Below are 24285 nucleotides of genomic sequence, written 5' to 3' on the forward strand. Positions count from 1 at the left end.
GTCTTATACAGAGAATAGCTTCCACAAATTCTAATATGTTTTTGTGCTTACCGGAATTCCTTGAGGCATGGCCTTGGGTTTGCTGATCGTGCTAGGTCTTTTATTTGACCCTGGTACAAGTGGCCTGAATGGGACGACAGAGGTGGGTGTCCGCGAGGTGGAGTACGAGATCAGTACGGGCAAAGCGGAAACCCCACCGGTTAGGCGAGTGCAAGATGTTGGTCTCCTCCTTTTTGGAACAGGTTGAGAAGTACGAAAAAAACAAAGACAACTGCACTGCAGGAGTGGCTGTTAATCTAGGACCAGGGGTGGTCAAACACGGTATTCAGAGGTTCAAAAAACAGGCCTTAGTAGCGGTAAATAGAGCAAATTTGCTCACTCGGATATGGATGCAGTACGATAAAGAGCCAGAGATTCTCCGGTCGGAATACCTGTTTTATTCTCTTGTACGTAATATGGTTGAGGGTGACCCAGATATATTCGCCGCGGGGAATTGCTACGATAAGTACGAGTTTAAGGATTACCACCTATTTTGTCCTTTCTCTTATCGCTTACGGGACGGCAGGATTATTGTGAAGGATTTATCCTTGGAATATCAATATTTGGACAGTACATCAGAGTTCTTCTTCCGTGCAAGAGAGAAGGCTTACACCATTGAGGAAAAAATGAAACAAGGGAACTTTTCGTATCTCAAAGGTAAGTGTCCTGTGAATGGGTGAATGAGATGATTCGAGTTACACTGTCGCTGCCACAACATCCATGGCTAAGCATAACGTGCAGTTGGAAGCAAAAGAGAAATCTCCATAATTATCGTCGTTCCTTAAGGCATTGGATTGTGCAATTGAGTTTGAGATATCAGAAGAAAGAGTAATAAAAATAATAATAAATAAATAAACTGATTATGGCAGGCACACTAAGGTAATGTTGCATTATGTCTTGAATGAGTAATTATTTAATTTATTAAAGTGCATTAATTTAAAACAGTTGTTTAAATTCCCCGAGACGAATAAATGCATGGTCCCCAGCCAGTTCTGATTCAACACATATCAGATTTTAAAAGTGTTTGAGGTTTTTTTTGAGTATTTTTTGATAGTTGCATATACATTTATCCACTGGAATAATATTAGAATAAGACAAAACGTGAACAGTCCAAAAATATCGTGAATCTATAAATCAACATTTTGTCGTAAAATTTGGTAACGCCTGTATATCTGATGGAATCAACATCATTATAGGGTATTTGGTAACATCTGTATGTCTGATGGAATCAACATCATTATAGGGTACTTGGTAACGTCTGTATGTCTGATGGAATCAACAACATTATAGGGCACTTGGTAACGTTCGTATCTCTCACTGCTTTTTCGTACTTCAAAATTATTATAGGCTACTTGGTAACGTCTGTATGCCTCGTAGAATCAACATTATTATAGGGTACTTGGTAACGTCTGTATGTCTGATGGAATCAACATCATTATAGGGTACTTGGTAACGTCTGTATGTCTGATGGAATCAACATCATTATAGGGTACTTAGTAACGTCTGTATGTCTGATGGAATCAACATCATTATAGGGTACTTAGTAACGTCTGTATGTCTGATGGAATCAACATCATTATAGGGTACTTAGTAACGTCTGTATGTCTGATGGAATCAACATCATTATAGGGTACTTAGTAACGTCTGTATGTCTGATGGAATCAACATCATTATAGGGTACTTGGTAACGTCTGTATGTCTGATAGAATCGACATCATTATAGGGTACTTGGTAACGTCTGTATGTCTGATGGAATCGACATCATTATAGGGTACTTGGTAACGTCTGTATGTCTGATGGAATCGACATCATTATAGGGTACTTGATAACGTCTGTATGTCTGATGGAATCAACATTATTATAAGGTACTTGGTAACGTCTGTATGTCTGATGGAATCGACATCATTATAGGGTACTTGGTAACGTCTGTATGTCTGATGGAATCAACATTATTATAAGGTACTTAGTAACGTCTGTATGTCTGATGGAATCAACATCATTATAGGGTACTTGGTAACGTCTGTATGTCCGATGGAATCAACATCATTATAGGGTACTTGGTAACGTCTGTATGTCTGATGGAATCAACATCATTATAGGGTACTTAGTAACGTCTGTATGTCTGATGGAATCAACATCATTATAGGGTACTTGGTAACGTCTGTATGTCTGATGGAATCGACATCATTATAGGGTACTTGATAACGTCTGTATGTCTGATGGAATCAACATTATTATAAGGTACTTGGTAACGTCTGTATGTCTGATGGAATCAACATCATTATAGGGTACTTGATAACGTCTGTATGTCTGATGGAATCGACATCATTATAGGGTACTTCGTAACGTCTGTATGTCTGATGGAATCAACATTATTATAAGGTACTTGGTAACGTCTGTATGGCTGATAGAATCAACATCATTATAGGGTACTTGGTAACGTCTGTATGGCTGATGGAATCGACATCATTATAGGGTATTTGGTAACGCTCGTATGTCTCACTGCCTTTCCGTACTTCAACATTATTATAGGGTACTTCGTAACGTATGTATGTCTGACGGAATCAACATCATTATAGGGCACTTGGTAACGTCTGTATGTGTTATGGAATCAAAATTGTTGCATTTTGCATAATAACCATGTTAGGGCCTCACGCCGGGGAGAAATTCTGCAAAACACCACCGCCCACATGCCGATGACATCATTTTGATATGAACATCCTGGAATGAGCACTATTTAACCGTTTGAGTACATAAGTATAGAGCAATCCTGAGCAAATAGAAGACATTTCGACCTAATGTTAAAATCTCGCCAACCTAATGTTTACAGTGTGTAGCCCGCCTATGCATGGCCCAGCGGTCTATTTACATTTAGAACATGGGCTGAACCATGCCAATCAATTCGTCTGCTTTCTGACAAACAATTGCACAATTTTTGTTTGTAGTGCGCTGATCGTCAGTTTTAATAGCATTCGATTGTCAAGTTTAATCCCGTTCCAGGCCCACGCCTTGTTCCTGTGAATTTAAAAGCATTATCCACTGAGAAAGAACTTTCCAGCTTTCCTCTCAAATGGAAGTGTCTATTTTCTTACTTTTAGCATATTTAACGAAATATGTTTGTTTAATTTACTTGTTTCTGAAAAATTGCTGGAGCACACATATTTTATCATTTTGATGAAAACTCTTAGTAACTTCTGAGGGTGTACGGAAAAACGAGGAAGTGCACACAAGGAGGTGTAAACTGTAAAAAAAGTAACAAACAATCACTTTGTCTTTTATTGCGACACTTGTCAGTGGGCAATTATTTTGAATTTGCATTCCATTACAGTCGCTTTGAATACAACTAACCACCCCTATTTAAGAAAGGCAGTTTTTATATGACTATTCCAAGTGTGCTTTTGACGTGATCGTTGATTTCATTTTGGATAATTATTTCAAGTGAGAATTTCCTATTATTTAATGCAATCACCTCTGGCAAGTATGAAGAAACAAATCTTTTTCAGTAGGAAATTGCCAATTACAATTCCATGCTTAAAGAGAATGGCACTAAGTGGGACCGACATATTACCACTGACACCTGACAGTCTTCAGGATGTAACGGATGACCCAAGAACCTCCTTTTTGTCTTTGTCTCATTTAAGGTATCTTTCTACATTTCTTTCTTTTTGAACAATGTTTTTAGAACGATTTGTCTTTTTCTGCCCTAAGGTCACCTTGCCATTTTTTTGTTTCTCTGTTTATAAGCGTTTTTATGGCTGTCGTATTTTTCTCGTCACAGTTGCACTTTTATTTGCAGTGTGAAATTACCGGCTGTTATAGCCAATTTCAGCGGATTCAATACTGGCAACTTTTAGTAAGTAAATAGTGAACAGCCGAGATCTGATCGTACTATTATACTAATTGGCATTCATGTGTAATAAATACATTAAAGAACGAGTCAGTATTATAACTGCTACAGAAATTGGTAACCGCATGTAATAAATATTAAACAACAGATAACTGGTGGTAATCTCATAGTAACCTGGTACCGCGTCTAGAGGGCATAACCAACAATGGATCACCGATGTTGGGCTAACAGTTTTAATGAACAATAACCACGCGTAAAAAATACACTGAATAACTGATGGTATGTGTACGTTTACAGATAGCGGGGTATGAGTTGCCATGTGCAATAGTGAACAAATCATTGACACGGCAAATTGATTACATAACCACGTGTGTCCAAGTGTGATAAAGAGCAAATAACGAATTTATGATAGTAATCAAGGTTATAGAAATGACACACTACGACAAAGCGATAAGCATGCGACTGATAATACCAAGCCGATTTATCTATCCAGAAATCTCACAGCCATTATGTAAATATACCATTCTTTGGAACGGAGAAAAATATCAGACCAACAAAGTGAAAAAAAGAGAGATTTGACTTACTGGAAAAGTTTATGTCATATTTATTTCAAACCTGGAGGAAATGATCACCAGTTTTATCGTGATGTGGTCCATTTGTGGCTTTGTTAGCAAATCGGCTATAATTTGGTCCTTTGTATCGCGAGTAGGCCAAGGTTTCATCCATTGTGTCTGTTTCACCGAATGGCTTTGTCCTTTGTATCTGTTGTAGTGATCATGATTTGATCCATTGTGCGATTCGGTTTCGGTTTGGTCCTTTGTGTCTGTATCTGTTTTTGCAAGTCGTTCATGTTTTGGTCCATTGCATCTGTTTTAGGGAGTTGATCATGTTTTGGTCTATTGCATCTGTTTTAAGCGATTCGATCATGGTTTAGTTCTCTGTGTCTATATCTGTTCTAGCAAGCCATTTATGTGTTGGTCCATTGTATCCGTTTTAGTGAGTTGACCATGTTTTGGTCCATTACATTTGTTTTAAGCGATTCGGCCAAGGTTTAGTCCTTTGCTTCTGTCTCTTTTTCAACAAGTCGTTCACGTTTTGATCCATTGTATCTGTTTTAGGGAGTTGATCATGTTTTGGTCTATTGCATCTGTTTTAAGCGATTCGATCATGGTTTAGTTCTCTGTGTCTATATCTGTTCTAGCAAGCCATTTATGTGTTGGTCCATTGTATCCGTTTTAGTGAGTTGACCATGTTTTGGTCCATTACATTTGTTTTAAGCGATTCGGCCAAGGTTTAGCCCTTTGTGTCTATATCTGCTTTAGCAAGTCGTTCATGTTTTCGACAATTGTATCTGTTTTTGTGAGTCGTTCATGGTTTGGTCCATTGTGTCTGATTTAGTGAGTTGATCATGGTTTGGTCACTTGCATCTGTTATAGCTAGTCGGTCAGGGTTTGGTCCATTATATTGTGTTTGACAATCATGGTTTGGCCTGATGAATGTTTTAGAGAGTAGGCCATGCTTTTGTCAATTGTCGTTGCAGATTCTCGTAGTTCCATCCATTGTTTGTATTTAGTCAATCGCTCATTGTTTAGACTGAGATCAGTAATAAATGTGATGATATAAAAGATAGCCATTCCCCGTAACAACAAGTTCGTAACAAGTTTCCGCCAAGTGTATTAACTGCCCAAAGTTTTCCTGGCGGTCAAGTGGATTTTGGTTTTTGCTTACATGCACATGTGCCTAAAATCTTTGAAAACATGATTGAGGTTATAGTAAAATAACTTTACTAGACTACGTTGCAAATATTATAGCACATTGCTGCGTAAAAACTACAAGCAAAAAGTGCATTGATATTTAAATATGTAAACACCCAGAAATAAGCATTTAGCTGAATCATGTCGCCGAAATCTATGCAAGTAATAAAAAGGTTTACTTAAAACTTGCATATAAATGTACGATCAGAGATCAGATCAGATTGTCTGTTATCTAAAAGTGCTCGTCTCGTTCATGAACTGTACGGTTTCTTTATATTCCCACGGAATAGCCATGGTGTAGCTTGTGACATCAAATAATCATCATTCCTCCCTTCAGTCAGTAAGTTTTAGCGGCAAATCAATCATTATTTAGGCTTACGAATAATTCTCTACGCCATATGTTGTATAGTAGTGAACAGCACAATGTCTGACTTTGTATATCCTCATATACGTGTACATAGATGTCCTTGTGGCTAGACAATGAACGTAGCAATGAAGGTGTCCCGAGCTTGTAGGTACACAGCTATAAATCAGAGAGAAAATTGACCCGTTCTTCGACACAAGATGAGTTCGCCTACAAATCAGGGGATATTCCCAGCTCGAAGTTATTCACAAGTTTTCAACTAGAAATGGCCATGGTAACTTATCTATTTGCTAATGAGTTTGAGATCGACTAATAGCATTTTGTCTTCAGCAAACTAGTCCGACCGAAAGCTTTGTTATATGAGGCATATGCCCTAATAAATATACCACAGAAAAGTAGCCCCCCTTTGAGCTTTTACAGTCAACGAGTTTAGCAAAACCTCAGCCAATACCTCTATTGGTAAGCAAGCTAATCAGTGAAATTCTCTCAAGAGCACTCGGAATGGGTTTCCTCCAACCATTTGCTCTTGTTGGTTTAACTCCTGTTCTTTTGTCCTTTTGCCCTATTGCAACGTTCGAAATGTCCATTATGGTTTTTGCCTGGGCTGGGAGATAATTTTGTTATCCAAGTCACCCCAGCGGTGGCACTGAGTCAGAGATTGGTCTAGCTAAAAGCAGAAGGCTACTTCTTCATCTCTCGCTCCCCATATTGGTAGAAGAGTGATTTTCTCACCCTGTTCAGCAAATAACACACGGTCCCAGTGTAGACGCCTTGTTAATAGTTGATCACTACAGCGCTGTAAACACCTATAAAGCCGACCATGGCTGAACTTCACCCGTGCTTCCCGACAGTTAAATGATAGTCTTATTAGAAGTCTCAGCGTTTCCGTCAACAAACCGAGGTGGAATTGGTTTTCTAAATGGCTGGAATGGTTGTCCAGCTGTAACCTCTCAGCTGCCCGGTGGGTACTCCCGCTTCGCGGCCTTGGGGGAGAACAGAGCATTCCAGCCAACCCGGTCGTGAGGATAGTTTTCCCAACCAGATCTTAGCATCGCTCTCGTTTAAACAACGACTTCAATACATGCAATCATGAATTGAATTCCTGGCGTCCGACGTATAAGATTATACGGCTAACTGGATTTTGTATTAAGAATTTGGACAAGAATCGGGGTATGTGGGGAATTTTAAAACGCGATTTGTATTAACACCAAAGGAAATGTATCTCAAAGTCCTTATGATACCACTGTCTCCTCCGTTTAACCTGAGTGACGGGCTAGAATGACTGTTGGGGCCTTTACAATATACGTTACATCTGCCTTTCCTTTTAATTGTAAATGTAGGCATCTGAATGATTCGTTATTTGTGCAGGTTGGCAAAATGTGTACTTGATGAGGAAAGAAAGTTTTTTTCCTCATCAAGTATACATTTTCACAGGATAACGGTCGATTAACTTGAAAATGTTTAGCATTAACAAAGGCAATGCAAACAAACTTAACAAAACCTCTTCTGATAAATATCAAATATCAAGCTGTCATTAAAATTCATAGATCTACAGCTTTCTTTGAAATCGTTCGCTGTGCGCAAATTTCTGTTCTTTGGTTCTGTACAAATACGTGCGATTTAATTATACAACATTTTAAAATTAGGGTCGGTATTTTAGAGGCCTTCCCATTACATTTTGCATATGTTTAGACCTTCGTGTTTGCTAGTTGTTTTTAAAAACATTTCGTAATATAAAACTGTGTTTGTTTGATGTGGTGATTGATGTAATGTCCTTATTTAGCAACAACAAACTCTCATGCTAGTGATAGTATCACATGTCCACCGTTTTGTTTTATTTCGCAAAACTCCAACCTGACACAGCGATGGATTTTAGCTGGTGACTGTGCATATAGCCGTCGAGCCCAATAAAAAATTTCTCAAGCAAAAACAAATTTATCATACATGTAGTTTGTATTACCATAGACAAAGTTTCAGGCTCCGTTTCTAAATTTTACTCGGGGACAGATCGGCATCAAAATGCACAGAAGGAGCCAGTGTTCCACACGGGAATTAACTGAAGAGCCCTTCTGGTGTATTCTCAAGATCTTCTATAATGTTGTAAATACGTTTTGGGTTCAGTGGTAAGAGACATATAACATGTTTATTTGCTATGTGAAGTAGACCCGGTGAAAAGTCGTACTGATAGCTTTTGGAGTTGACAGCTAGACGCAAGATTTCGTTCCATGAACTAAGCCAATAATGCATATAAACCTTGAAAAGGATTCACTCAAATTCATTCATTTGGTATATAAAAAAAAAATAAAACAGAAATGGCAGCGGGGCAAATAAATCTTTGGCGCCAGACTTTGGACTCTGTAGTTAACATTGATCTCAGATATAAAAACACAGTGACATTATCGACCTTAAGTGTGGACTGGCGTTCAAGCTAGAATCCGGCCCGAAATTGGATTCACCCAATTTTTTCCGTCGACCTTATGTTGTCATTATTGAAATGTTACGGCTAATGTTTTTACCACGACCCGTATAAAATGGCCTCCCAGAATCTACATCAGACTGCGCCCTTTACCCTCCCCCCTCAACCTCTCCCCCCTGTAACTCTCCCCCTCTATAGCTGCCTTGCTTTTCTTGTATTCATTACAGACTATATAAATTCTCTAAAACTGTTTTACATATCGGGTTCTCTTAAAGAGATGGAAGTGTACATAATTGTTGTCGGTTATATTAGCTTACCTTTGAGGTTGACAAAGTATTTGCGCTATTAGTCAGAATAACAAATGCTGGTTTGGGAATTTAAGTTGCCGTTATCTTGAAACTTCAGTCAATCTGATTTGTCAAGAATACGAACAACCGATTCCTCCTCAAAACGTATCTTTTCATTAAGCTACTGGAGGAGGAAATTAGGTGTCCGATCTCACTGAATTATTACATTATCCACTAGGATCTTTGTATGAACCCATTCAAAATGCCAGTCGATGTATAGAGAAGTTAAGCAACTTATAGGCATGCAGCGAGTGACGGTAGATAAATGTGGTTTTGTCTTAAGTACAGCATAAAATACAATCAAATAAATAAGTAACTGACTGAAAACTCCACATTGGCAGCACAGGCTAAGTTTATTTGAACCTTCCATAATTACACATGTTAAAAACTGAGCGTACGAAATTTGTGTGGAACAGACTTCTGACAAGCTTCTCACTTTTGTAATGTAAATCGCAATGTAAAAAATGCAGAGAATCTGAAATTTTTGAGAATAGTAGGCATTTGTCTTTTCCCTACTTTGATGAAATTTTGAATCTGTGGATGACATTTTTGATCGCAGGGACGAAGAAATCTCACGGTATCGCAAGAGAAAGAATTTGTAATTATACAAAGTAAATATAGCGATAAGAATATCCATTATATTTATGTTATAACGTTGAAGTTTTACTTAGTACTCAAGAATATTTCACATTACCCCGGTCAGCATTAAGGTGGGAAGAGCCCGCGGGAAGCCCACCAACATCCAAAGTTGCTAGCAGACCAGTACCCATTGCAAAGAAAACAGTGGAAACCTTCAATTTATCCCTGAGCTTCCTCTTGCTAACCCCACCAGGCACCTATGTGGTCTGAAATTTATAGGCTTAAAGACGCCGAAGCCAATAAAACGAAAAATGCAAGAGGGTGTGATTGCTAGGCAACATCCAGGATGTCGTCAACAGCTCTTTACGGACACCAGTCTAATTCAAACGGATCTCATCCTGATGTGTTTGCATGGTAACGACTTCAATCTAAGATAATGATGACAGGACTGCCTTTAAATTAAAAATGAAAGTAATTAGTCCACACGCAGATAAAATTATTTTTTAGTTATTTGCCTGCAGCTCCGCTTGTTGTATACAGTTTTGTCAAGTGCGTCTTTCAAGTCGAGGGCGCCATGTGTGTTTACGTAGAATTTGGTCATTACAATGTATGAATGTGTTTGTAACTGATTACTTTGAAATAACCATATGAACACATACTACGAATTTGTGTTACCGTGGTACTATAATTTCAGTTAAGTAAAATCCTACCTTAAGATTGCTGTCTGAAACAGGGCTTGAAATATGCCATTTGTTCTTATCTGACTGCTAAGACGTATTGTCATATAAGCTACAAATTTGTAGTTTCTCATATTGCTTGTATGGCATTTGCTTCACAGCCCTGAGCTTTGAGACATGCGCAATACAACATAGAACCCAGTACAATTTCGACACATTACGTTTGGGAGTGATAACGATAAGAATTCTTTTCGGACGAAAAAAGCATTTTTGGACACTTCCTACTAATATAATGCGCATGTTATTGGAAGGAAAAACACTTCGCATTCTGAATGTGTCTTGTCAACTTTCTACCTTATGATGGAATAAACAACATGACTGTCGTTGTTTTCATTATAGGTAAAGTTATCTTATGGATAAAGACGATATTGATTTTGTATCACCAGATACTTTGTAGAACTTATGCAGCAACCGATATCCTTTATCATCATCATAAACGTGTGTCAGGTGTATTTCCCACATCTCAGAACGTATGCTCGTGGGCATTTGTTCTTCTACAGTCGCGCATCGCCATACCTAAAACACTTAGCAAATTGCATAATTCGTTAAAGTGTTCATGTCAGGCTTCAAAATAATACCATTAATTTCTTGTTTCATCGTTTGCTTCCTATGGAATCTGGAACACTACGTTAGAAGAATGACAGTACCGCTTTACACAAAACATGTCCCTTTCAGGAATCGCAAAATGCTCCAGCTACGCGTCGATTTGTTATTGTCCTTGACTTTCGCGGCAAGTGAAGCATGCCAGCCTGGCTCTGTCCTTCTGTCGGTTTCTCACACTTTGTTTTTGTGCAATAAATGTTCCCAATATTGTTAGATATCTATATAGTCTTGTGTGCAATTTGATTTCTTCAAAACTGTAAATGAATTTCGATACTCAGCCGGATCCATGAATACATTTGTCATATTTAACGTTTTGTATAATTTTGTTTCATCGTTGGTTTCGCGTTTCGTGTATTGAATTCTGCCAGTCCCATTGGTCGTTGGTTTTGAGGCTACGACAGCTCTAATTGTTGTCCAATTTGTACAAATTTTTGTATGCAGGTTAATTGTTTGCTAAGTAAAATACATAAAGCCTCACTCCTCGGGCCTATTTCACGCGCGGTTTTAAGATTTGGTGTAAAGTTATTACCCAAATTTAATTTAACTATTATCCAAATGAAATATCTGTATTCAATCTGCTGAAAACTCTAACCGCCGAGTCTTTGCTGTGGTAGAGCATAATTTCAGCCACGTTTGAGCTTCAAATAATTAATATTTAGCTTTTTGTAACACAGATTTTAGCCCAAAAAGGATTTGTGAAAGAGCCTCGAAGACCTGCATGTGGAGACGCACAAATGGCATGTTTTGTACAGTCATTTCTCAGTCGGTTGCAGCTTGACCTGTGACATACCGCTACCTAAGTCAATGTATGTGTTACTCAGTCGGTCTGTCGGTCCGCTATGATTTTCTTAGAATTTGCTGATATGTCGTTAGTTTGTCTTCTTCTGAACTTATGTTGCACATACATGTGTTCATGGCATAAACGTTTTCATTTCTGTCGCCTGATCAAAATCTGAGTCACATTCAAACGATGTATCCCAGCCACTGTGTGTGAATTAACCAGACTTTTCTATTGATAGACATTATCCAACAGATACACGAAAAGTTTGGCAGTTGAATCCAAGCAAACTGTTTAACATTTACTTTGTGACCTTCTAAAAGTGCAAAGCTAATGATCCACGTTATGTGCTTGGCATTTCATAATTCCATGGCCGTTACTTTTTGTATTTGAAAAAAAGCCCGCAAGACCACTGCCAGTTCTCAATTTTAAATAGCAGGAAGGACCCTCTAGATTAATAAAATACAATGTGCTTTTGTCAGATTTATGTTAGATTTATATTAGTATCATTGTACTAGATTTGTCTGGTCGCAGTTAGCCACACTTAATATATAGTTCTCGAGATTTTTTTTAGGGTACGGCGTTTGACATGATATGATATGACTTTAAATGAGATTCTTTTCTTACAACAGCCGATGCAGGCAAATATGGCCCCTAGATGGATATTCATGGTTCTTATTTATGCTTACTTATAACAGAAAGATAAAAAAAACTGCGTTGCTTTTATTTAGATTACGAGATGTATCCTTTAATATATAGTCTGTCGGTGCATTCAAGAAATGGTGTCTAATGTCCAGTAAATGTATTCTCCTTAAGTGTAGACTGTGGTCAAAACCAGAAAAATATCAATGAACATAGTCTTACTGCTACCGTAAAAATGGACAGTCACAGATGTTTTAGGTCTGTCGCTTATCTGTTTTATGAAAAGACTGCTTTATTAATGGCGTAGAATTATTTGTGGAGTGACATTTATCACACGATATATCATCAATCTTTGAGTTGAACTTTCGGACGTTTTCCAATAACATAACGTATGGAAATTAGTCCATTTTTATGGATCGACTATCTGCGCATTCTATTGCATATGTGGCGTCTTAATTTTTTTTTACCAGTATTTGTACCTTTGTCATCTGAATGGTACGACAGCGGCAGTGGTGTAATAAATGACTTCTCCTAAAGCAATTCGCCTTGTGAGGCATTGACTACCGATCCTGGTTGTAATAAATGCAATAGCAAATTTTTTCCTGTTGGAATTCATTTTTTGATAGACATTCTTGTCAAAATCTACTTTGTCATCTAAGGTGAGGAAAGCGAAGCCGCCTTTTGACCCATTGGCGCCGTCCGTCTTGTTCGCGGTATAAAAACACAAGCACGTGATATTTTTCTGAAAACTAAGATATTTGAATGGAAACGAATCTGCCTTTTCAGTTATTATCAAATGATTCCAGGCTGAACACAATTTCTCCGAACCTTTCACATCGCTTTTCTGTTTAGTTTTTTGACGGCTAGTGTGCTTTCATTTTGCCATATTAAACCCAATGTGTGTGTTTAATTGATGTCTTGTCAATCGTGCACTTATGATAATATCGAGTATATCAAATCAGGGACCTCCTTGGCCGATGTTATTTCATTGTTGTTATTTTGATGCCATAATCAAGAATGTTTCACTTATACAATCGCGGTCAGTTTTACAGATGGGGGAAATTATCACCGGTGAACAACCAAGAGGAAATCATTGATTATTTTGTGATGTATAAGGTATCTTATTTATTTATTTTTATTTATTTATTTCATTGGTGTTTTACGCCGTACTCAAGAAAACTTCACTGATACGACGGCGGCCAGCATTATGGTGGGAGGAAACCGGGCGGAGCTCGGATGAAATCCACTGCCGTCACACCTTCCCACGTACCGTAGCAATTCAGCTACAATGCATGAGATTCCACCACCATAAAAACAATATTGTCATATATTCATAGGCTGTCAAACAATTATTTGTCCTCGTTTACTTCGGTAGGGTCATAACCGAGAAAGTTTAGTGGAATTCAGCATAATCACACGCCGAATTCGCTTAGTTCGCTATGTAATGTGAGTCTATTGCTGTGGGACAAATAAACCCAGGTAACTAAATTAAAATGGATTGTAAACCTATCAGTTACTCACGCCCAACTCGTCAGTAACTCTGAACCCACGATTGTAGCATAACCGTCGTCAGTAACTCAGGCCCCACTCGTCAGAACTCTGAAACCACGATTGCAGTGTAACCCTCGTCTTTAACTCAGACCCCATGATTGCAGTGTAACCGTCGTCAGTAACTCAGGCCCCAATCGTCAGTAACCCACAATTGTAGCGTAACGGTCGTTAGTAACTCAAGCCCCACTCGTCAGTAACTCTGATCCCGCGATTGCAATGTAACCGTCGCCAGTAACTCAGGCCCCACTCGTCAGTAACCCACAATTGTAGCGTAACCGTCACCAGTAACTCAGGCCCCACCCGTCAGTAACTCAGACTCCACGATTGCAGTGTAACACACGTCAGTAACTCAGGTCCCACTCGTCAGTGCCTCAGACCCCACGATTGCACTGTAACCCACGTCAGTAACTCAGACCCTACGATTGCAGTGAAACTCTTGTCAGTAAGTTTATTTTATCGTGCATGTAAGCTCATTTGATACTAAACTGATGTAAATGTGTTCAGGCGTTCTTCATAATAAACTGATGTAAATGTGTTCAGATGTCTTTCATACCAAAACTGATGTAAATATGTTCAGACGTCCGTCATACCAAAACTGATGTAAATGTGTTCAGGTGTCCTTCATACTAAACTGATGTAAATGTGTTCAGACATCCTTCATACCAAAACTGATGTAAATGTGTTCAGACGTCCTTCATACTATACTGATGTAAATGTGTTCAGATGTTCTTCACACCAAACTGATGTAAATTTGTTCACGCGTCCTTCATACTAAACTGATGTAAATGTGTTCAAATGGCCTTTATACTAAAACTTATGTAAATGTGTTCAGATGTCTCTCATACTAAAACAGATGTAAATGTGTTCAGACGTCCTTGTACTAAACTGATGTCAATGTGTTCAGGCATCCCTCGTACTAAACTGATGTAAATGTGTTCGAGCGTCTTCCGTACTAAACTGATATAAATATGTCCAGATGTCCTTCTTACTAAACTGATGTAAATGTGTTCGGACGTCCTTCGTACTAAACTGATGTAAATGTGTTCAGACGTCCTTGTACTAAACTGATGTCAATGTGTTCAGGCATCCCTCGTACTAAACTGATGTAAATGTGTTCGAGCGTCTTCCGTACTAAACTGATATAAATATGTCCAGATGTCCTTCTTACTAAACTGACGTAAATGTGTTCGGACGTCCTTCGTACTAAACTGATGTAACTGTGTTCAGACGTCCATTATACCAAAACTGATGTAAATGTGGTTTATTTGTCCCACAGCAATAGACTCACATTACATATAGACAACTAAGCGAATGCGGCGTGTGATTATGCTAAATTCCACTAAACTTTCTCGGCTATGACCCTACCAATGTAAACGAGGACAAATAATTGTTTGACAGCCTATGAATATATGACAATATTGTTTTTATGATGGTGGAATCTCATGCATTGTAGCTGAATTGCTACGGTACGTGGGAAGGTGTGACGGCAGTGGATTTCATCCGAGCTCCGCCCGGTTTCCTCCCACCATAATGCTAAACTAAACTGATGTAAATGTGTTTAGGCGTCTTTCGTACTATACTGATATAAATATGTCCTGATGTCCTTCATACTAAACTGATATAAATGCGTTCAGGTGTCCTTCATACTAAACGATGTAAATGTGTTCAGACATTCTATATATCAAAACTGATGTAAATGTGTTCAGACGTCCTTCACACTAAACTGATGTAAATGTGTTCAGACGTCCTTCACACCAAACTGATGTAAATGTGCCCAGGTGTTTTTCATACTAAACTGATGTAAATGTGTTCAGATGGCCTTTATACTAAAACTTATGTAAATGTGTTCAGATGTCTCTCATACTGAAACAGATGTAAATGTGTTCAGACTTTCTTGTACTAAACTGATGTAAATGTGTTCAGGCATCCTTCGTACTAAACTGATGTAAATGTGTTCGAGCGTCTCCCGTACTAAACTGATATAAATATGTCCAGATGTCCTTCTTACTAAACTGATGTAAATGTGTTCGGACGTCCTTCGTACTAAACTGATGTAACTTTGTTCAGACGCCCGTTATACCAAAACTGATGTAAATGTGCTAGGGCGTTTTTTCATACTAAACTGATGTAAATGTGTTTAGGCGTCTTTCGTACTATACTGATATAAATATGTCCTAATGTCCTTCATACTAAACTGATGTAAATGCGTTCAGGTGTCCTTCATACTAAACGATGTAAATGTGTTCAGACATCCTTCATACCAAAACTGATGTAAATGTGTTCAGACGTCCTTCATACTAAACTGATGCAAATGTGTTCAGACGTCCTTCATACCAAACTGATGTAAATTTGTTCAGACGTCCTTCATACCAAACTGATGTAAATGTGTTCAGACGTCCGTCCTACCAAAACTATTGTAAATACGTTCAGATGTCCTTCGTACTAAACTGATGTCAATATGTTTAGGCGTCCTTTATACTAAACAGATGTAAATGTGTTCCAATGTCCTTGTACTAAACTGATGTAAATGTGTTCAGGCGTTTTCCATACTAAACTGATGTAAATATGTCCAGATGTCCTTCGTACTAAACTGATGTAAATGTGTATAGGCGTGCTTTATACTAAACTGATATAAATATGCCCAGGCGTCTTTCATACTAAACTGATGTAAATGTGTTTAGGCGTCTTTCGTACTAAACTGATATAAATATGTCCAGATGTTCTTCATACTAAAGTGATATAAATGCGTTCAGGCGTCTTTCATACTAAACTGGTGTAAATGTGTTCAGGCGTCTTTCATACTAAACTGATGTAATTATCTTCAGACGTCCTTCATACAAAAGTGATGTTCAGGCATTCTTCATACTTACCTGATGTAAATGTTTTCAGATGTCTTTTGTACCAAAACTGATGTAAATGTGTGCAGGCATCTTTTATACCAAACTGATGTAAATGTGTTCAGACGTCCGTCATACTAAAACTGATGTAAATTTGTTTTGACCTCCTTTCTACTGAAATGATGTAAATGTGTTTATTCGTCCTTAATACTAAACAGATGTAAATGTGTTCCGACGTCCTTGTACTAAACTGATGTTAATATGTTCAGGCGCCTTTTATACTAAACTGATGTAAATGTGTTCGGGCGTCTTTCGTACTAAACTGATGTAAATGTGCTTAGGCGTTATTCGTACTAAACTGATATAAATATGTCCAGATGTCCTTCATACTAAACTGATGTAAATGCGTTCAGGCGTCTTTGATACTAAACTGGTGTAAATGCGTTCAGGCGTCTTTCATACTAAACTAATGTAAATGTGTCCAGACGTCCTTCATACAAAAGTGATTATCAGGCATTCTTTATTCTAACCTGATGTAAATGTTTTGAGACGTCTTTTATACTAAAACTGATGTAAATGTGTTCAGGCATCCCTCATACTAAGCTGATGTAAATGTGTTCGGAGGTCTTTCGTTCTAAACTGATACAAATATGTCCAGATGTCCTTCGTACTAAACTGATGTAAATGTGCTCAGGCGTCTTTCGTACTAAACTGATATAAATATGTCCAGATGTCCGTACTAAACTGATATAAATGTGTTTAGGCGTGCTTTATACTACACTGAGGTAAATGTGTTAGGCCTCTTTCGTACTAAACTGATGTAAATGTGTTTAGGCGTCTTTTATACTAAGCTGATGTAAATGTGTTTAGGTGTCTTTTCTACTAATCTGATGTAAATGTGTTCAGACGTTTTTCATACAAAAACTGATGTAAATGTTTCCAGACGTCATTCATACGAAACGTATGTATGTATGCTTGGGGATAAACATCGTGTAATTTTTCATTACGACGACGATCAGTCATTAGGTGTGTGGACATACTGTATATTGTGTCTACTTGTGGCAAGGCGAATCCATGCCACAATAGTTCCGCTGCCACTGAAGCATTACGCTGAAGACGCCAGACATGACACCCCAGCCATTCACATTATACTGACACCGAGCCAACCTGTCATGTTTCCTTGCTCTAACCTCTTAGTGCTAAGCTCCAAGAGGTACAGCAGCAAGTACCACTTTAAAGACTTTGGTATGACCCGACCCGGGTCGGTTAATCCCAAGGTTTCCCGACTTGGAGAGGGCTAAACTGACGTCAACATAGTGGGCTATACGTACCGTATGTAAGCATAAATGTAACAAGAAAGTTTCTTTCAAGCCAGGTGAAAACCTGTTTCTCACTAACTTGATAAAAAGGTAGCTAGTGTCTTATTACGATCATGTGAATACAGCACACACTCGTGTTACTAATTTTTGCCTGAAATGTTGTAGGCATCTGTTTTACTACGTGGTTTTCAAAGGGCCATTTCTTCCAATCCGATTGCAAACGTAGCAATTCTTCCTAACGCCACTTAATCACAACTGACCAAATGTTATGGATGTCTCGCGTAATAGCAAATGTGTCTTTGACACTATCTGTTTCCACATGCCGACGGCATATTTCACTACTTTTTTATTTCGACTGATTGACATAATTACCATCATTAATAGTACCATGAGACATTCATGGCGTAATACTTTTTTTCTGTAAAATCAAAAAGCCCATAAGAAACGAGCTTAAACGAACAAAAAAGACTCCCAACAGAGTTATTCTGACATGACCTATGCGTACTTTTTCACCTGCTATTTCTTATGGCTTTGCTAAAAATAACTTATCTTGAGTTTGTTTCAGAGAATTGTGAAACATTTATAGCGCTTTATTACTTTTCTAAAGTGCATTGCATAACTTCCCAATCATATGAAATGTTTTCTAGGCGAAATGGGACAGATTGGAAATCAGTTTGAGTGCATTCTTATTTTATTCAAGTGCATCGACACTTTCATGAGTTGTTTGACAAATGCGTTGTTTTTCTTTACGCTTATAATATCGCTGCGACACGGTTGTTTTCATCAATACTATAGAGATCTCGACCAGGGCATTGGGGGTGGCTTATACACATTCTGGTATAACTATGTGACTTTGGCAATGCCGTTGGTGTTTGTTTCAGTATTGTAGCACAAACTCTGGCCAACAAATATTTTTTTCCTGTCTTAAGAATCATGACCTTGAATGCGAGACGACTACTTTAACATCCATAACAGAAACTGATCATAGGCTGTGCAGCCTTTGTACTGGAGAAATACATGGTATACGAATGAGTAATTTATTCTCAGTCTATGCGGAGTTTACAGGTCTCTTCTGAAGTCGCATTGTCTTGTTAAGAATGGGTGTTCCGCCTGATATGAACAGTTCACGATTCATAGTCACGCTCGAGAGTTGAACAAACAGATAGCTGTTTGTGATGTAAGTGGCCTTTTGCTGTCACTTGCTCACTGGGAATGCCAACTACTGCCATATATTAATATTAAGTTCACAATTTCATAGAAGCCTTCGGAATCCGCCATTGTTGGCCTAGAGCGTTTGTCCGGAAACTCGTCGTCCGCTGAATCGACCGGTCGTTGTTGACCTCCACTTCAGACTCGGCCTCTGTTTCACGACAGGATAAGAGAGTTCATTTCTATCTGAGCCTCGACGCAGGCTTTAAACAGAAACACACTTTAGTAGCAGAGAACGCACAATGTCGCTTTGCCTTAAACATTCTCACAAGCGTTGTGCCGAACAGACAGAAACACATCTGATAATACTTTGGATTTAACTGTGAAAAAAGCAGCACGCCTCGCCCTACTGTTGCATTTAGACATTAACGTTTTCTCGGCGTACATTCCCATATAAGCCTGTATTCATCTTTATCACACCCAGTGGAATCTTACAGATTCCTCATTTACATAGCTACACCACACGCAACCTGATTTGCCAAGAATTTAAGGGCAGGTAATGACCTTAGGGCCACGTATTCCTCAGGCCCTATAGCATTAATGTCATACAATAATAGGATTTCAGAGAGATGAATATGAGATGACTTAGAAATTACTGGACTTCTCTGATTCATAAATTCACGTGTTTACTGAAATGGAATTATGTAACTGTTTTGTTATGTGATGACTGGCGAGGACACGGTAAGTACGTCGTCCTAATGCAAAGACCTCTCAAATGTTTTCTTTGTCAGATTTGATAAAAATCCCACTTTACCCTGTTAAGAAGAGCAAACGTCAACCGTGATAAACTACGGTGTTCCCCATCACATGAAGTCATCAAACTGTTCACTGTGGAAATAAGATCGTGTCGTATAACTTCACGAGTGTTGGGTATCATTTTATTGTGATGTTGCAGTAACTTTGTATCAAAGTATCATTTACTCTTAGATTTTATAACATAACACATGGTTTAAATCCAGATTTACACAAGGAGTAATATCATTGTATCAAAGTATCATTTACTCTTAGGTTTTATAACATAACACATGGTTTAAATCCAGATTTACGCAATGAGTAATATCATTATATCCTATATATGCTAGATGTACATGAGTACGGTGAAAAACATCAATCAGATAAATTAATCAGTGCTACATAAATGCTAAATGTATGTACATGCATCTTGTGTTTTCTCTACCTGTATTTCATTTGGGTAAACTCTTTACATTTTATTCCGAAATGGGTTTGGAACATTTGCAATGCAATCCTTGGTAATCGTTGATGCTGACTTTACGATAATTTTTTGCTTGTTTGATGTAGATTCTTTATGTTGTGCTAGATTCTTTCAATGCACTACGATGCTCAGGTTTGTAAGGTGGTGTCTAGCAAACGGGAATAGTAAGTAGGAATAAACCACTGCCCTTGGGCAGGTACCTGACGACTCCTGGACTAAACTGACCACAGTCCAGAGATAGTTGTGGATTCGAGCATGCGGTCAAGGACAGGCCAGCTGCGGCGAGATTCACGCTTTATCCCAACGATCCTGTGAGAGCCGAGTGATTATATCAACTCTTCCTGCAGGCTGGTCGGTTTTCTGGAGCAAACACTTGAGACACGATCAGTCTGCTGATGAAGGCTGTGCCACTCAATATACGGACAACTTCACATTCATTTTCCGACCATTATCATCAAGATAACAACTTTCCATATCAAGGTCGGGCGGTAATTGTAAAACTCTATTAACTACCGCTAGACCACAGTGGACACTGTGTTGTCCCAAAGCATATTATCTAATACGTACATTAAATCAAACAACAACTTAGTGATGCAGCTAAATCACAAGCTCTCAGGACCAAAGGTACTATGTGAAAGTACCCAATACCTACGTTAATGTCAGAAAGCTCCTAGTGCTCAGGGTACTGTGTGAAAGCTTCCAGTACTTGGGTTACTGTTTGAAGATCTAGTACCTGGAGTAATGTTTGAAAGCTTCCAGCACTTGGGATACTGTGTTAAAACTTTCCAGTACTTGGGATACTCTTTGAAGCTTCCAGAGCCTTGAGTAACGTGTGAAGTTTGCAGTTATCGGGATACTGTGTGAAAGCTTTCTGTACTTGGGTTACCGTTTGAAGTTCCAGAGCCTTGAGCAGCTTGTGAAGCTTGCAGTAATTGGGATACTGTGTTAAAATTTCCAGTACCTGGGTTACTGTTTGCAAGCTTCCAGTACTGGGTGCTGTTTGAAAGCTTTCACTACGCTGAGTACTGTGTGGAAGCTTCCAGTACTGGGTACTGTTTGAAAGCTTTCACTACGCGGAGTACTGTGTGGAAGCTTCCAGTACTGGGTACTGTGTGAAAACTTTTACTACGCGGAGTACTGTGTGGAAACTTTCAGTACTGGGTACTGTTTGAAAGCTTTCACTCCGCGGAGTACTGTGTGGAAGCTTCCAGTACTGGGTACTGTTTGAAAGCTTTCACTACACGGAGTACTGTATAGAAGCTTCCGGTACTGGGTACTGTTTGAAAGCTTTCACTACGCGGAGTACTGTGTGGAAGCTTTCAGTACTTTGAGTACTGTGTGAAAGCTCCCAGTATCTGGGTTACTGTGTGAAAGCTCGGAGTACCTGGAGTACTGTGTGAAAGGTCGCAGTACCTGGAGTACTGTGTTGAAGCTCCCACTTGGATACATTGTGAAAGTTTCCCGTAGTTAAGCTGCTCTTTGTTGTTCCCTATGTTTACTGAAGCGCCCAGTTACTGTGACATATTACAGTAACTGAGGTGTTGGTACTGTGGTTCTCAATAGCTTTGGCAGTGTGCGATGGTTTCCATTATTTATGGCAAACTTTAGCTATGCACATATTAACAGTACTCGAAAGGCTCCAGTATATGTAGTTATCTGTGACAGTGACCAGCACGTGTACCTCTGGTTTTCTGGTATAGTTTCAAATACTTGTAGTTTTCCATGAAAGTTTCCACTACCGATGTTACTGTGGAATAGTTCCAAACGCATGTAGTTCTCCTGAAAGTTTCCCGTAACTATGATACTCTGAGCTAGTTCCACATACATGTTGTTTTCCATGAAAGTTCCCTGTACCTATGATACTCTGGGATAGTTCCACATACGTGTAGTTCTCCATGAAAGTTCCCCGTACCTATGATACTCTGGGATAGTTCCACATACGTGTAGTTCTCCATGAAAGTTCCCCGTACCTATGATACTCTGGGATAGTTTCACATACGTGTCGTTCTCCATGAAAGTTCCCCGTACCTATGATACTCTGGGATAGTTCCACATACGTGTAGTTCTCCATGAAAGTTCCCCGTACCTATGATACTCTGGGATAGTTCCACATACGTGTAGTTCTCCATGAAAGTTCCCCGTACCTATGACACTCTGGGACAGTGCCACATACGTGTAGTTCTCCATGAAAATTCCCAGAACATGGTACATAAGGCAGGAGAAGAGGTTGATTCTGGCAAGATTAAGTATTTGGTAAGATTTGAAAAAGGGGCTGTATGCTACAGTCGGTGTGATGCGGATATGACGTGACCAGCACGCTTTTGAAGGAGCAATAGCTGTGTCAAGTGTTTGATGTATGTATTACCCCTCAGGGTATTAGCATACAGTAGATCAGGGTATATGGGAGAATACTAATAACCAATGCTTTCATATTTACTAAGGTCGCTAAATGCTTAATAATATCTATATATCGGAAATTTTGTTACAGGTATAGTTTATATGCTATGTCCAAGTGATTTTATCATTAAACATGATTTCTATAAATCTAAATTCATGTACGGAAGCTATATTTATATTGGCCAAGATTACACAAGATGAGAATGCCTGCAATCGGCCATGTTGGCAGGTTTAATGTACACGCACTTGGTTTTACTTATATTCAAGGACAGTGTGTTGGCTGAGAGCCATCTGTACACGTTACATACCTCAACAGACATTGAATTTACAGCCTCTTTACTATGCATATGAGGCGAAACAAAGCTTGTATCGTTAGCAAATAAGATAAACGCCATGATATCATTTATATAAATCAATAAAAGATCTGGTGCGAGTATAGAACTTTGTGGTACACCGCGTGAGCGATCTAGTAGAAGCCCGAATACCTTCACAGTTTACCACCTGGGTGCGGGCTGAAATGTAGCTCTCAAACCACTTATTAGCGGTGCCACAAATTTTTTTGTAATAAAATGGAGTTGTTGACTGTGTAGAAGTCTAAAAACGTAATAACACTGAATGTTTTATCTTCTTTGCTACTAACTAAGCTGTCATAAAGTGAACAAGCAGCGAGTTGTTTTGCGCGGAAACCGTATTGACTTAGCAATAACATATCATGAGTATGAAGATATTGGTTGAGTACATTCAGGGCAATTTTTTCCCAAAATTTTACTAAAGGATGGAAGTACGGTAATTTTCAACACAACGGTTATGTCCACTTTTAAATACTGGTGTGACCTTTGCCATTTTCAAGGAGTTGGGAATTTTGCAGACTCAACAGATAAATTTAGTATATGTATCTAAGGTTCGGCAATATATTCGGAAACAAATTTAATGTCGGATATGTAAATTCCATACATTCCACAAGATGTGGAAATTTGGCTTTGTATGGCAGAATTCATTAGATCAGAACTAAGCGATGGAAAAGCAAAGCGGTAAGATTTTGACTTTTCAAGGTATTCTGTAAAACTCGCTTGTGTGGCTGGTATCTTAGATTCCAGACGACTAGCAATCAGAGAGAAGTATTCATTAAAGATATCAGAGATGGTTCTTTTGTCCGTTATGTTTCGTCCATCACAACTTCGATATGCCGGCCTATTCAGTTTTACATTGTCTTTTGGATGACCGTTACTCCATTTTGTTATTTTCCAGTCCTTTAATAATTTGTCACAAAGATTATGCATAGACACTGGAGGAAACTGTAGCATTTTGGCGCGTATTTAAGCTCTCCACCTACAGCCGCAGTCGAAACAGAAAAAAAACGGTCAATTCATTTAAACGTATTCACCTGCAGTTATTTTAAATTCAAGGTCTTTTCTTGTTTCTGGGGAAAGATGATATTTGAGCAACATATATCAACATCTAAATCATGAATAAATCTCACGAATGTAAGCATGAACAGATCGATAGTTGGCACTCATAAACCAATAACGCCTGGATGCTGTCTTTATTCTATCAGAATTCTGTGCCACTGTACCTAGATATTCATTTATTTCAACTTTATTCTTTAAATTGAACATATGTATGCTTGGGGTTTTTCGCCTTAAATTGAACGGT

At 38.6% G+C, this 24285-nt stretch overlaps 1 protein-coding gene across 1 annotated transcript in view; it reads left to right on the forward strand.

Annotated features, from left to right (window-relative positions):
* Nucleotides 1–215: 215 nt before the first annotated feature.
* LOC135475060 (probable G-protein coupled receptor CG31760) overlaps nucleotides 216–24285 on the forward strand; it is a 50509-nt gene continuing 26439 nt past the window's right edge. The window contains 1 exon segment of the mRNA XM_064754803.1: nucleotides 216–696. Coding sequence (XP_064610873.1) covers nucleotides 216–696 — 481 coding nt within the window.

This window comes from Liolophura sinensis, chromosome 9 (genome assembly GCF_032854445.1).
Source record: "Liolophura sinensis isolate JHLJ2023 chromosome 9, CUHK_Ljap_v2, whole genome shotgun sequence".
Classification (NCBI taxonomy): Eukaryota; Metazoa; Mollusca; class Polyplacophora; order Chitonida; family Chitonidae; genus Liolophura; species Liolophura sinensis.